This window comes from Emydura macquarii, unplaced genomic scaffold (assembly GCF_026122565.2).
Source record: "Emydura macquarii macquarii isolate MOO-44397 ecotype Brisbane River unplaced genomic scaffold, CSIRO-AGI_Emac_v2 contig_2422, whole genome shotgun sequence".
Taxonomy (NCBI): domain Eukaryota; kingdom Metazoa; phylum Chordata; order Testudines; family Chelidae; genus Emydura; species Emydura macquarii.
In genome coordinates, this window is record NW_027132559.1 from 20156727 (window position 1) to 20171078 (window position 14352).

Below are 14352 nucleotides of genomic sequence, written 5' to 3' on the forward strand. Positions count from 1 at the left end.
TGATCGCTGCATTGAACTGTCAGCCTGTCCGACCAGTACTGAAATCCTGCTTGTTAACTTGCCTAACTTCCTCAGCATGTTGCCGAAGAAGTCATCAGGCTGAGAATCTAGAGGAGAGCTTGCAAGAAAGACTTGAGCAGCCATGGGAAGTCTAGTGGCAAGGCAGCCTTGTCCTCTACCATGTGTCAATCAGCATGACTGATGTCAGAAGAGGCAGATTATGCAACCCTTTTGTATGGATTGCTGTCAGTCAAGAGAATAAGAGTGTGTGAGAGCTATGCTTACCAGACAACAAGGGGTGCTGTGCCCATGCATCTCAGAAGCTATGTAAGGAGGAGACAGTGACAATCAAGAGGAGGAATGGTATTCAGGCATTGGCAGCTAGCTGTGGCACCTGGAAGTTCTGTCATTGATGAGAGCCAGACAGTCCATGCAGCTGATGGCTGCTTTTCTTCAAATGATTGGAGACAGAGTGGTGGCAATGATCCAGTGAAGTCCAGGTGCAAGGCAGAAGTGAGAAGCTGGAACCCTGCCCTGCACTCACTTTTATGATTTTCATAGAGAGAGGCTGATGAGTAGGAAGGCTGGTTTACCCCATCTATGTGGTGATCAACAAGACAGGGCAAGCCATCCATCCATGCTGTTATTGCCATGTTCTTATCTCCTTTGCACCACAAGACAAATGGACTGCAATGGGGAAGATAAAAGGGAGCTATATAATTCTTTTTTCTTCTTTCCTGTTGCCCCAGGGAAACCTGGCTTGGTTGGCTTATTGTAACCAATCAGCGAAAAGTGGAGATACACATTTTTTTCTTGCAGTCTTTTGGATGTCTCCCGTTCTGATTAAGTACCATCTGCGTTTTGTAACTATGGTAGTACATTTACTTAGTGAATGCTTTAAAATATCTCAGTTTCATGGCAATTAAAGTTTTAAATAGATGGAAAACATTAGTGTTCAAGTTGCTATAGTCAAGGTTAATTTATAGAAAGTGGTACTGGCAGTATCTCGGTATGAACCCTATAGATTTTCCCCCTTAATATTTCAAAACGTATATGAAGTAGTAGATTTATCCAATAACTTCAAGAAAGCACCATTATATTTGCACATTAATCTAGGGTGTAAACTAGGGTCACATCCTACTTGCAGAAAATCTACTGAAGAAGTCTAGTTGGAAAATTAGTGCTTCATTAAAGTCAGACAAGTTTGACGTTTGTCATCTGCCTGTGGTTTCAGGGCTTTTTCTTGCTCTAACAAAATATGAAATTGCTCCAACTGATGTGGTAGCAGCAACTGGAATGCAACTTTAGAATGATCTTTGACCTTACCAGACAAAATATGTTTGATTAATTCTTCATACTTTAAAGTAATGCCAGAAATAATTTGAGGATGACCTTCTAAATTATTCCCAGTTCTGATTTTTGTATCATAATAAAAATATTCTGGTGGTACATGTTAAACATGATGCCTTACTATTTTTTTCTAACCTAATGCCAGAAATAAATTACTTGCTCTTTATTTCTTTGTGCATCGAATTCTCAGTGCTTCAGTGGTTAAATGACATAACCACTGTAATTATTTTAATACATTATCAGTAGATTATGCATTGATATTCTTTTTCCACTGACCTCTCTTTCTCAAGATAATTTTCATTTTTTGCTTCATAGTGTGTCCATGCTGGCATAGCATTTTTAGATGGCTTGATTTTTAGATTAGGGCCCAATCCTGCAAGGTACAGAGTGCTTTCAACACTTGTTGAACTCAGTGGAAGTTAAGAATACTCAGTACCTTGTAGGGAATGCTCAGCATCTCACCATATCAAATCCTAACAACAGCATTCTGCATTTGCCACTAACATTAAGAGGCAAATGTAGATATGGAGTAAATTAATGTGGAATTACAAATTATTCAGAAGCTCCTACTGTGCAAAAGAGTTGCAATCAAATTGTTTTTCCATTTCTGCAGATCAATCAATTTCCTGATTTCTAGCTACAACTTGCTGGATGTGCATTTGCACTGCTGAAAGGTTTCATATCATTGCATGATATTTTCTAAACCAAAACATGTACAGAAACTCTGTCTGACAGATTCTGCCTTGAGGCGCAATTATAATTTTTCTCATTTTATGGAAGAGAGAGAGGTGACAAAAATCTATCAAGCATGAAAGTACTGCAAGTCTAAAAAGCTTTGCTGCAGCCCTCATCTAATATACTTTCAACCCAATTAGTGATTATTTTTAAAATAACAAAAATGATTATTCCCTATAGAACAGTAAGTAATCAACATCCTTTCTACTGAAACACAAGGATCTATTTCTGCAGCTGTAAATCTGTCTCAGGTACCTGCAAAAAACCCAGCAAGTTTAAAATGTTCCTGAACAGTAATAATATTTCTAATCTTTCCTATGAGAATTTTTTCCTAATCCAACCCTAAATTTCTGCACAGGAAGACCTTCCCTTGTCTTCAATGGAATTTTTGTCTGTGTAAAGTTGTTACTCTGCAAGATAAAAGTGATATAATAGACTTATACAGGGACAAATCCTGAAGTTCTTACTTAACCCTTTTTCATTCAGAACTCTAGCTAGTGCTGACTGGAATAGCAAGTGCATGAAGACATCAGGATTTTACAACTACTCATCACCTTTAAGCATCTTCATCATGAAAATAAATATCATGCAAGTTCCATAAGGACGTACAATTGAATGGCACTTTTCCTGTGGAATTTTCACGATTTAATTAACTAAGTTTCCCTTAAAGATTTTACTCATCATGAAATTTATGAGGGGAATGGCATGACTCGAATAATTTTTTAGTAGTTGCACATTTTATATAACGTTTATGAAAACAACAATTAGAAAAAAAAATTAAGAGGGGAAGCACAGGTATGAGTTATTGTAGCTCAATGGCATTATGTGGAGTTACTCTGGATTTGTACTGATGTAAATGAGAATAGAATAATCAGATAAAATAATTTCCAAAAAGAGTACTAGCAGCTAATATTTTTCTCCAGTTAGAGAAGACGAAAGAGTTATTCCAGATTAATTTTGCATGTGCAAGAACAGAATTTGGCCACAAATGTTGAAACTGTGACTAGTGCATGTACAGGCAAGCAGGTATTTCCCTTGTGCCATGTAGTTCTTGAACAACTCAAGGTGTTTACATGACTCAGTTCACATACCATTACATTTTTTTTGCCAAAAAAACCCAACCGTTTTTAATACATGAGGGGCCAGATGGTTGCTCATGTTGCGCGCAGACCTGTATTGACTTGGGAAAGGGACCTGAACATCATTGTGCACAGTTCAATGAAGATTTCTGTTCAATGTGCAGCTACTGTCAAAAAAGCAAACCAGATGTTAGGATGCATGAGGGATGGGATGAAAAATCACACAGAAAATATTACAATACCATTATATAAAATCAATGCTACGCTCTCACCTAGAATTCTGTGTGCAGTGCTGGTCACCACATCTCCAAAAGGGTGACCAGTACTGATTTAAAGAAGAAATGTTGAGATTCCTTACCTTAGAAAGGCGACAAATAAGAGTGGCATAGTACAAGTATTTACAGTAATGAATGGCCTAGAGAAGGTAGATTGGGAGCCTCTGTTTTCTCTGTCTCATAACACAAGAACAAAGGGACATTTAATAAATTGAAAGGTAGCAAATTCAAAACTGATAAAAGAAAATACTTTTCCACTCAAAATGTAATTGAGACTGTGGAACTCATTACCACATGCTGTCGCTGAGATTAAGAATTTAAGATTCAGAAAGGGCCTGGAGGTTTATGTAGATAACAAGAATATCCAGATTTATCGTAGTAAATGCAAAAAAGTTTTACAAGATGTGGAAACCTCATGCATCACGGTTTAAACCAATCTCTAACTATTAAGAATTAGGGTGAGACCTACAATTATACCATATCAGTCTACTGCAGAGTTTTTTCTACTTTCCACTGAAGCATCTGGGGCTGGCTACTGTCAGAGACAGGATATTGGACTAGATGGACCATGAGTCTGATCCAGTATGGGAATACCTGTGTTAAGGGGCACAGCTGGCTCTCAGCCTGATCACTAAGCAACCCAGTATGTCCAGCTGAGCCCAATGAGACCCCTCCAAAGGGTTGCACTTCCTGATTGGGCAGGGGAGTTAGTGGTCTGCTGCATGAGCCTTGCAGCAGCACAGTGACCAGTCAGTGCTTACTGTGCCTGCAGCTGCACTTACCCTGCTCTCACTTCCTCTTCCTGCTCCAGCCTTTCCTCCAAGCCCTGCTCCTGCCTTGCTCCAGCCCCAGAACCAGCCTATAGCTGCTCTGTTCTGGTTTCTGACTCTTGGCTCTGACTCCTGGCTACATCCTCTGGTTTACCCTTCATCTTAGACTTGACTTCTGACTCCTGGCTTTGACTGCCCCCTTGGCTATATCTCTGACTACAACTCCAGTTTACCCTTTGGCTTCTGATCTTTGGCTTGGTCCCTTGACACTGACTCCAGCTTTACCCTTGGGCTGGTACCCAATCCTTAAACCTTTGCCTGCCATTACCTCAACTGCCACCACAACCACCAGGCAAGGTCCTGCTCCACCCACTAAGTAGGTGCATGCCCTGGCATCTTATATCGTGTGTTCCTATCAAATCCTTCAGCATCTAGAGCATGGGATGGAATTTGCCCATCCCAGTGCTGGAAATTCTGAAATATCATGGAGATGCTACTCAGCAAGCCATCTGACACACAGGGAAATTAAGGGCTGTGGCCACAGAGTTGATGGTGTAGATTACTTGTCTTGCTGCATATATATTACCTTGGTCACATGACACTGGCCACAGCCCCTGTGTAGATTATTCCTGCTCTTGGTAGAATAGATTGCACAGGGATGTTAAGCATGAGATGCTCACAGCCAGAATGCATGCTTGCTCTTGCGGCCTATATGGGCAGCCATTGCAACCAGTTTAGGGTGGCTATGCTTCCCCCTCTACCCTCCCACCATTTACCAGAATGCGGTTCAAAGCATGTGACTTGTGAATAATTTATCCTGTAAAGAATATCACTGTGTCTTTGAACAATACTCTTTCACCAGCAGCAGCACATGCTTTTCAGGGACAGGGCAAGGAGTGAATTGCTACTGGCTGCCTGTTACTCTGCAATGAAGAAGAACCAAGATATATATATATGAGTCTAGGCAAAATTGGTTCTATTTACATAGTTGAATGGTGGTTTGGCAAACTTATACATTTTTAAAATATGTAAGGGGAAAAATACAAGTCTTGACATGGATTGAACATTTTATGGAGTATTTAAAAATAAACAAAGAGCCTTCAGCACTGCATAGGGCTCATGGTTGGTTTCTTATTACAAGTTGGGAGAATTTATGCAGTTTATCATGTTGATGCTTTTGATACTTCTGCTTTTAGAAAGCTACCTTCATACCTTTTGCTGCTGGAATAAGTGCACAGTGGAGGACTGTAGCACAAGAGTCATGCTCTGGAATTACATGTGTGAGGATTAGGAAAATATGGATCTGGCTCTAATTTTTGGATCAGTTTTCAAGTAGAGGGAGAAACTGATGAATAATGACATTTAAGCAGTTATCTAGACTTGGAAAGATAAGATTTTCATCTCTCCCCTCTCTCTCTTTGAGCCAGTTGTGCATGTTAAGGGCATGAATTTGCATCGTTTATTCAATATAAGTACCATTTACTCACTAATGAATACCAAAACTCATGGGCGCAAATCCTACTCAGTGTGAGTAAGAGTTGCAGACTTGGGACCATAAAGTTAACTAAGAGCAGTTTTAACCTGTGCTCCAGTTAACCTGTGAAGAAGAGAAGTTTGTTTTGTGCCTATAAATTCATGCAGCTTGCTCATTTGGGCAATTTCTTTTTTTTCATTCTTTGCCCAGTTTTGGCCTCCTGCATTCTCCCACAAGCCCCAGTCGGAGGAAGCTGAATATCTATTTTGTATGAATTAGAAAGAAGTCTCAGATTCCAATACTTCATCTAATTTTTCTGGTAATCCGGCTTAGTGTGGTGTGCAAGTCTAAATAAAGCCCTAAATCTTGTGTAATTCTTGCATAACTATTTACAATGGAATTGTACAGTGTGTAATGGAATTGACTTGGGTTCAGAATAGTGCTGAGTTTTCAAAGAAAACTGATAACATGAGCTGCTATTCTTCACGGTAAAACACTGTAACATAGGCAATCTTTAGAAAAACGTGTAGATAATTTTTTTAATTTATTGGTGGAAATTACTTCTTAGCATTCAAACTGTTTTATTAAAATAAAAATAGCGATGCAAAACAATGAAAAGACATAACCAAGATTTAAAAAAATTGTGCCTGAATACAAAGACGCAAACAATAGAGAAGCTAGGAAAAAGAAAATAAGAGTGCTTATATAGTTATAGATTAAACTGTGATCACTAGGGAGCATCAGTAACCACCATACTTTTGCAGGTTTGGATTGATTTAGGGAAGAAGAGATTGTCCCGTTGAATAATCATCGAGAGTACAATCCATAACATTTTCTGCTATAAATTCAACTTTGTCAAAGCTTATATGAATGCTTTGAGCCAAATTGTGTCCTTGTTCCTCTCTGCAGAAGTAGTGGGGGTGAGAATCCAGAGCTGTAGAAGCTAAAGGGAGGTGCCCTTAGGTATTCTGGTTGTACAGAACATAGCCAGAATGTCTCAAAGCAAATGAGGTAGCATTTAGTATGACACTCCTTATGCTTGGTTGTGAAAGGAACAGCATGCACTCCCACAGTGTCTACCATCAATGGTTTGGGGAGGGGAAGAAGAAAGAGAAAAGAGCCCTGACAGCAACATTATTGGTGACCAAATCTCTTTGTGACCATGCTGGTCATATTAGCTAGCTCCCGCTCAACAAAGCTAGGTCTGCATTGTTTGGATGGATGTGCCAGTTGGGGAAAGAGGTTCCTTTCACCCTCTTTCAGTTCCCTTCAAGTGCCACCTATGTAGGAACAGACAGTACTTAATTTTTTATTTTACATGATATAGGCTTTTTTTTTTTTTTTTTTTAAAGAATTGGACAAAGTTTCTCAAAGTCCCATATTCCAAAGAGGCATTGTCTATTTGGTATCAGCACATTATAAAAAAAGTAATGAGAAATTACTCCTGTGTATTCAAAGATACTCTGCTGAGGGACTAATACCAAAAAGTGCTCCTGTTTTCTTTTTTTCAATAACTTTGTAGTATTGAGATGGTTTTCTTGTTACTCTTTCAGAACAAGACAGGGCTTTATAATTTTGACTACTGCTTGTTGCTGGTGTTGGCTCAATGTTAGAAGCTGCTACTTTTGGAAAACACATTCCTAAAAGACAAGGTGTCTGAGCTGAATTGAAAAAAAACGTGTTTGTATTTAATATATCTCACGTGTATCGCAATAGCTAAAGCTTCCTTTTGTTGGTTCCTGTGTGATGCTGACATTATTATCAACTATCCTGTTTCATGCCACTATGAAGGGGAAAAGTCATTGAGAGGCAGCAAGGCAAATAAATCATTCTGTGCAAAAAGCGATTATCAAAATACCAGGGCAAAATGGAATGGATTTTCAAGTTCTCTTGTTGCGTTTAAGACCATCATATTTTGGTTAAAAAGGGGATCTTTTGAATAACGTTATCAGTAACAATGAAGTTTTGCTTAACCTGGTAACATTTTAGCTTTTTTAATTCTGGTGTGCAGTCTTCTTTATATTTTTATAGCTATATTTTATTCTAGCTGCTTATTACAGTGCTTTGTTTTTTATGTATAAAAATTACACTGTAACATAAACCTGTAGAGGGGTGTGTGTGTGTGTGTGTGTGTGTGTGTTTGTTTCTTGTATCTTTTCCCCCCTTTCTCCTCCTGTGTAACTGTGTTGTGGAGTTTCTTTTTTTTTTTTTCTTTTCAGTCGGCAACTTAAAATCAGTTCAGTTTAATAAAAAGAAACTGGTAACCATTTAACAAGGGCATCTCCCTTCTGGTTTAAGCCTCTTCTCATATTTATTAAGCCAGTGCCTGTGCTCCATTGATGTTTTAGGCTTCTTCGGTAGTGTGGGGAGATATCAGAGTTCAAGAACAGCAGTAGGTCTCAAGTCTTGGAGACAGTAATGAGAAAAATGTCTGTCTCAAGTCACTAATTGTGTGATCTGGAAGTTTTCAGGCTAATCACTATTCATTCATTCATTCATTTATGTTTAACACCTTAGTAATTGATACCACATCTAGCGAAGGGATTGGGGAAGAGATTAAAAATGAGCTGTTGAAAAATGAAATGCAGTATACAGACCCCATGTATGGGTCATATCCTACCCTCCTGTCCTTCAAACCTTTGAGAGTGTAAAACATGTGTCCTCTATTCCTTGAATTAGAACTTGAGGAGTTGTCTCAAGTGGGAGGAGTGGTGGGCCAACCAAAGGGGAAAGAGGACACAGCTGGTGACACCAGGGGATCCTGTGGATTCTCTAAGAAGTCTATATGGGAATATATGATCTGCAGCTTATACTTGTCTAGGGACGTCCATTCCATGTAGGACTCTGGGCTCCTCTTCTCCACTAAGGGAGCCATTTTGCCATTGGCTGTAACCCCATGCCTGCAAACTACAAGCTTGCAACTCTTCTTGCAGAGGAGTTACTGCTGGTTCCACTGGCAGTAACCTGGCACAAATTTCCACCAGAAAATTCCTGTTCCACAGAGAGAAGCATCCCACATCCAGCTGCTGCTTCTTGGCTCTCCTCAGTTCCCGTGGAGCTCAAATCCTGTGTCTCTTATGATGGGTGGCTTCCCCTTTTGTACAGAGTTGGTGTCTATTCTGCCCCATTTTGCTCTTCTCTGAATCATGTAACCAAGGGCAACATATGGGACTCTGACTCAAACAGAAGGTGGTTTAAATAGATTGATTAGTAACAAAAAAACCCCAAAAATGCAGTGCTTGGTTTTATATTCTTCTTGTGCAAGACTATTTTGAAAGCTTCAGTTATCATGCACGTTTACTGTAGTGTGGTTATTGCTTATGGCAGCTCCGAAGCAGCAGCAAAAGTGGTAACCCATTGAATTTAGGCCAAGACTATATTAAAAACTTAGGTTGATCCAGCTATGTTGCTTGGGAGTGTGAAAAATTCACACCTCTGAACGACATAGGTAAGTCGACATAACCCCTGGTGTAGACAATGCTAGGTCCATTGACCTAGCTACCACATCTCAGGGAGGTGGATTAACTACAGCAGTGGGAGAACTGTGCAGCTGCAGCATTTCTAGTGAACATGTAGCCTCATGGTTTCACTGTAGATCTTAATGAAGCTTTAAAAAGCCTGAAATTGTCTTCAGAATTAAATATTTCAGTAGCTGCAAGCTAGCCACATACTTTGTAATAATTGCCTAATCAAATAAAAGAAAATTGGGAGGAACAAAGAAAAATTAGATTGCTGGCTAAAAGGAAATGATTAAATAAAAAATTCATGAGGAAGAGAATTAAAAAAGAAATGGCATCATAGACTTTTGTACAAAGAGGGACTACTTTCAAAGCAAACGATATATATAAAAAAAATTCCTTTGAAATAGTCCTTTGTACAAAAGTCTGTTGTGCCATTTCTTATATATAACCGCGTGTATTTTATTTTTACTGTTTGCTGCAAATCTTAGAAAACATTTTTTTGAGAGCCCGCGGGGAAGGTAGCAGCTCAGATATGATCAGGATACAAAATGTTGCATGTATTACAATTGTATGTACATATGCATACAAATAAATGTATATATTCTATCTGGTACATAGAAGAGTGAAAGTTAAAAGCTGTAGTTTGTAGTTCAATGCCAAGTATCATTGCCTTTTAGAGGTATGTAAAGAAAGCCGTGCTCTGACTGGCACTGTTTTTTTTTTTTGTTTGTTTGTTTTTTTTAAATGAACCATAATTCAATAAGAAAATTCTGAAAAGATTTCTGTTCAAAATTGATCAAACTGAGTTGCACACTTACAATAACTACTCCTTCAAAACAGTACTCATGCAAATTGTCCTTAGTAGAACTGAACAAATACTTTGCGATGAATAATTTGTGACAAACTTAGCCTCTTTTTCTATTTGCAGGTTATCTGCCAGATAGTTGTTTGCTCAAATTTACTTGTTTAAAAGTAGTCAGTTTTTTTACAAATAAATTTTTCTCTCTGGACTGATTGTGAACAGATTACTATGAATATTTTATATTTGCTATTTGAGCTGTCTTGGACCTTTTCTAGACTGAGAAAATGCATCATGTTAGGAACTATGTTAACTAACATGATTTTAAATATTAATTTGCCATTAGAGTGGACAAGGGCAATCATGTTTTAAAAATTTTTAACTGGTTGTGGTTAAACCTAGATGGAACTCTAGGGCTAATCCTGACCAACCACCAAGTTTTTAAACATTACTTGTTGTTTATACTGGATGCTTATATTTTCCTAGTGTAATCATGGTTTTGTCTAGTGTGATTGGTCAGATAAGGCATATGACATAGATCAGACTTCTTGTTCCATGAATACACATGCATGCAACAATAATATATGCTTTCTACCAGCATTCATGCTAGTAAACTCAACCAAACAAATATTCACAGAAAGTGAACCACAAGGGACGTGGGCATGGTCAAAGCAAATTATTTAAAATCCAAAAGGTTATTTGAAAACATTTTTTGCAATGTTCAGCTTCTGTATGAGGAAAGATTAATAAGACTGGGACTTTTCAGCTTGGAAAAGAGACAGCTAAGGCCGGATATGATAGAGGTCTATAAAATCATGACTGGTGTGGAGAAAGTAAATAAGAAAGTGTTATTTATTCCTTCTCATAACACAAGAACTAGGGGTCACCAAATTAAATTAATAGGCAGCAGGTTTTAAATGAACAAAAGGAAGTATTTCTTCACACAATGCACAGTCAACCTGTGGAACTCCTTGCCAGAAAATGTTATGAAGGCCAAGTCTATAACGGGGTTCAAAGAACTAGATACGTTCATGGAGGCATAGGTCCATCAATGGCTATTAGCCAGGGTAGGTAGGAATTGCTGTTTGCCAGAGGCTGAGACTGGCCGACAGAATGGATCACTTGGTGATTACCTGTTCTATTCATTTCCCTCTGAAGCACCTGATATTGGCTACTGTAGGAATAGAGGATAGTGGGCTAGATGGACCATTGGTCTGACCCCGTATGGCTGTTCTTATATGGGCCAAATGCTTCTGTCCATTTTCTGAGCCATGTCATGTAAAATGATCTGGATAAATTGGAGAAATGGCCTGAAGTAAATAGGATGAAATTCAATAAGGACAAATGCAAAGTACTCCACTTAAGAAGGAACAATCAGTTGTGCACATACAAAAAGAGAAATGACTGCCTAGGAAGGATTACTGTGGAAAGGGACTTGGGGGTCATAGTGGATCACAAGCTAAATATGAGTCACCAATGTAACATTGTTGCAAAAGAAAGCAAACATCATTCTGGGCTGTATGAGCAGGAGTGTTGTATTGAAGAGACAAGAAGTAATTCTTCTGCTCTACTCTGCGCTGATTAGGCCTCTACTAGAGTATTGTGTCCAGTTCTGGTGCCACATTTAAGGAAAGATTTGGGCAAATTGGAGAAAGTCCAGAGAAGAGCAACAAAAATGATTAAAGGTCTAGAAAACATGAAGTATGAGGGAAGATTGAAGAAATTGGGTTAGCTTATTCTGGAGAAGAAAAGACTGAAGGGGGACACAAGAGTTTTCAAGTACATAAAAGGTTGTTACAAGGAATAGGGAAAAAATTGTTCTCTCTAACTTATGAGGATAGGACAAGATGCAATGGGCTTAAATTGCGGCAAGGGTGATTTAGGTTGGACATTAGGAAAAGCTTCCTGTCAGGGTAGGTAGGCACTGGAATAAATTGCCTAGGGAGGTTGTGGAATTTCTGCTCCACCTTATGTCCTGGCAGCTGAGTGAACATACATACCTCAGAACCCTTAGGAGCATTCTGCCCTTCTCCTGTACTTCCTGAGGACACCCCCTGCTCCCTGAAGGTCCTACTAGTTGGGATAATGATTCAGAAACTCTTGAGTTTAAAAACCCATGGAACCCAGATATCCTGTCAGTTGTACACATGCACATGGATTTAGTGGGAACAGGCCATGCACAAGTGATGGGATAATCAGGCCCATGGAGTTTCTTGTCTCTACTTTGTCTTTTTTTTCCATTTAGGGAATGATTTGGCCCTCAGTCCTTGTATCAGGAAATCTCCCATTGAATTCAGTATGCATGAAGGAGCTGCCAAAATAGTGCATGCTATACATACTATAGGAGTGGGCTATTCGACTTGTATCCACTTTCGTATTTTCATGTGGTAAAATAATTGATGCTAGACAGTTTTATTGTTAGAAGGATGCAGTACATTTGATAAAATTTGAAGAGATTCAGTACAAAGGAAATTCGTAATATCTAAAATCTTATAAAAGAGAAGACGTTCATTTTCCCATTAAGCTATGAAGGGCAATAGGCTCTCTTGTCCATTTTTAGACAAGTAGCGATTGGTTTATTAATTTTCTACAGCAAATATGTTCCTATAGCATGTATAACATTTTTGGATAACTTAATGGAATAGGAGGTGAACTAGTTTGATTTTGTTGTACACGTTAAAGTTTTAGAAAAATCCTCAGGCTAATATGATAAGTGTGGGGGAGGAATAGAATTTCATGCTATTGTACTGAGTTGTGAACTGGTACAGTTCACTACCCAAAGACCTGATGCACAACAATTACGGTGGATAGAACTATTATCTAAACAAATGACTTAGACTGCTTTGTTAAAATACCACCAACGCCAAAGGGAAGAATATAAGAGACGGAGAAAACGTTGGTTACCTTATTAAATAAAGTTTAAGAAAAAATTCTAAAAGTTTTAACACTGCAAACAAAAGCTTAAAATGACACTCTCAAAACTGGTGAGCTACCAGCTGCTTTTTGGATCTCAGTCAATGTATATACACTTTCACCTTCTCTATTCTTTCATATTCCCCAAAACAGTTTGTTCATGCTGTGTACGATTGCTTTGCTGAGACTGCCTACAAGGGTACCCCCAATTGAGATGGTTATTTATTTTTATTTTTTTTGGTAACGTAAACACCTGTTTACTACCTACAGGATGGAGATTAACAATTTATCCTGCTTTGGAAGGATGAGTCACTGACTATATACCTACAGTACCAGCAGCCTAGAAAAGAAAGGCTACAACGCCCATTAAAAATCCTCTGTCAGTCCATATCCTTGCCATAAGCTTTAATAAACTGCTTTGGAAATGACCTAACTTACTAAATTGATGAAACGCCATTTTAAATCTCACCATGTAAGAAAAGATCCATGAAGGAAGCTCTACAATTTCTATTTTAAAACCCACAGTGTATAATGTTATCCAACGGGCCTGATTCAGTCTCTTCTGATTTACAGCTAATTGGAACATTTAGGGTGCCCCTGTGAAACACAGATCTCATGTTCTCAGAGACAGCATATTGTGAACTATATCATATTTATGATCACTGAATAAATAATACATTTCTTGGGCTTGAGTCTTCCAAATCTTTTTACAAGTTGTATTCCTGCCATGCACACCAGCAGGAATAGGTGGCCGCCTCCTCACCTCTAAAACTTACTATAATTTGGGATTCTTTTGTTTTTCTCTGCAGAAACCCTTCTTGATGACTTCCTTCTCACGTACACGGTCTTCATGACAACTGATGACTTGTGCCAGGCATTGCTGAGGCAATATCCTTCATTAACTGAAACAGTTCATAGCCCTCATCTTCTTTCCTGCAGGAGTCACAACCCCTCCCAGGGCTCTCGAGAGTGCATTGTGGGTATACTTGTACACCATGCCAGGGGAACACTGCACCCTGCTCCTTCATGCACTGAAACAGCTCCATGGATTAATTTGTCAGGAGGAGGCTCTGAGCCTCACCTCCTACCTACCCACCTTTTGAGTGATTTATACTCTCTTTAGTGTGACTATAAAAGACCCTAACCCTTGTGCAGATGTGTGTGTGTGGAGGAGGCTCCTTTTTACCCACCCCTCTGCCCTCACCTCTAATGTGTATTTGCTCAAGGATAAGGGTCAATCTGGTCCTAATTAACTATACAGTATTGTGTTGGGTTGGTTTGCTTTAATATTAACCTATGTATAAAAGAGGCTAAAAATGAGACTGGGATAGGGACTTTTTAAGTCTATGATTTATGTTTGTGGTTATGGAATATACTATAAATTCAGAGTTGCTTAGTAGGTAATATATCTAGTTTTTAGAGATGCCACAAGTAATGACCACATTTCATTTTCTTCCCTCAAAAAGTTATCCGCAAGCCACCAGTAAAAAAAGAAA

General features: G+C 38.7%; 1 protein-coding gene across 1 annotated transcript in view; it reads left to right on the forward strand.

The window, feature by feature from the left end:
* RAPGEF5 (Rap guanine nucleotide exchange factor 5) overlaps positions 1–14352 on the forward strand; it is a 225789-nt gene that overhangs the window by 168564 nt on the left and 42873 nt on the right. Inside the window, exon 12 of the mRNA XM_067562081.1 lies at positions 13666–13744. Within this exon, the coding sequence (XP_067418182.1) occupies positions 13666–13744 (79 nt within the window). The remainder of the gene's footprint in view (positions 1–13665; positions 13745–14352) is intronic.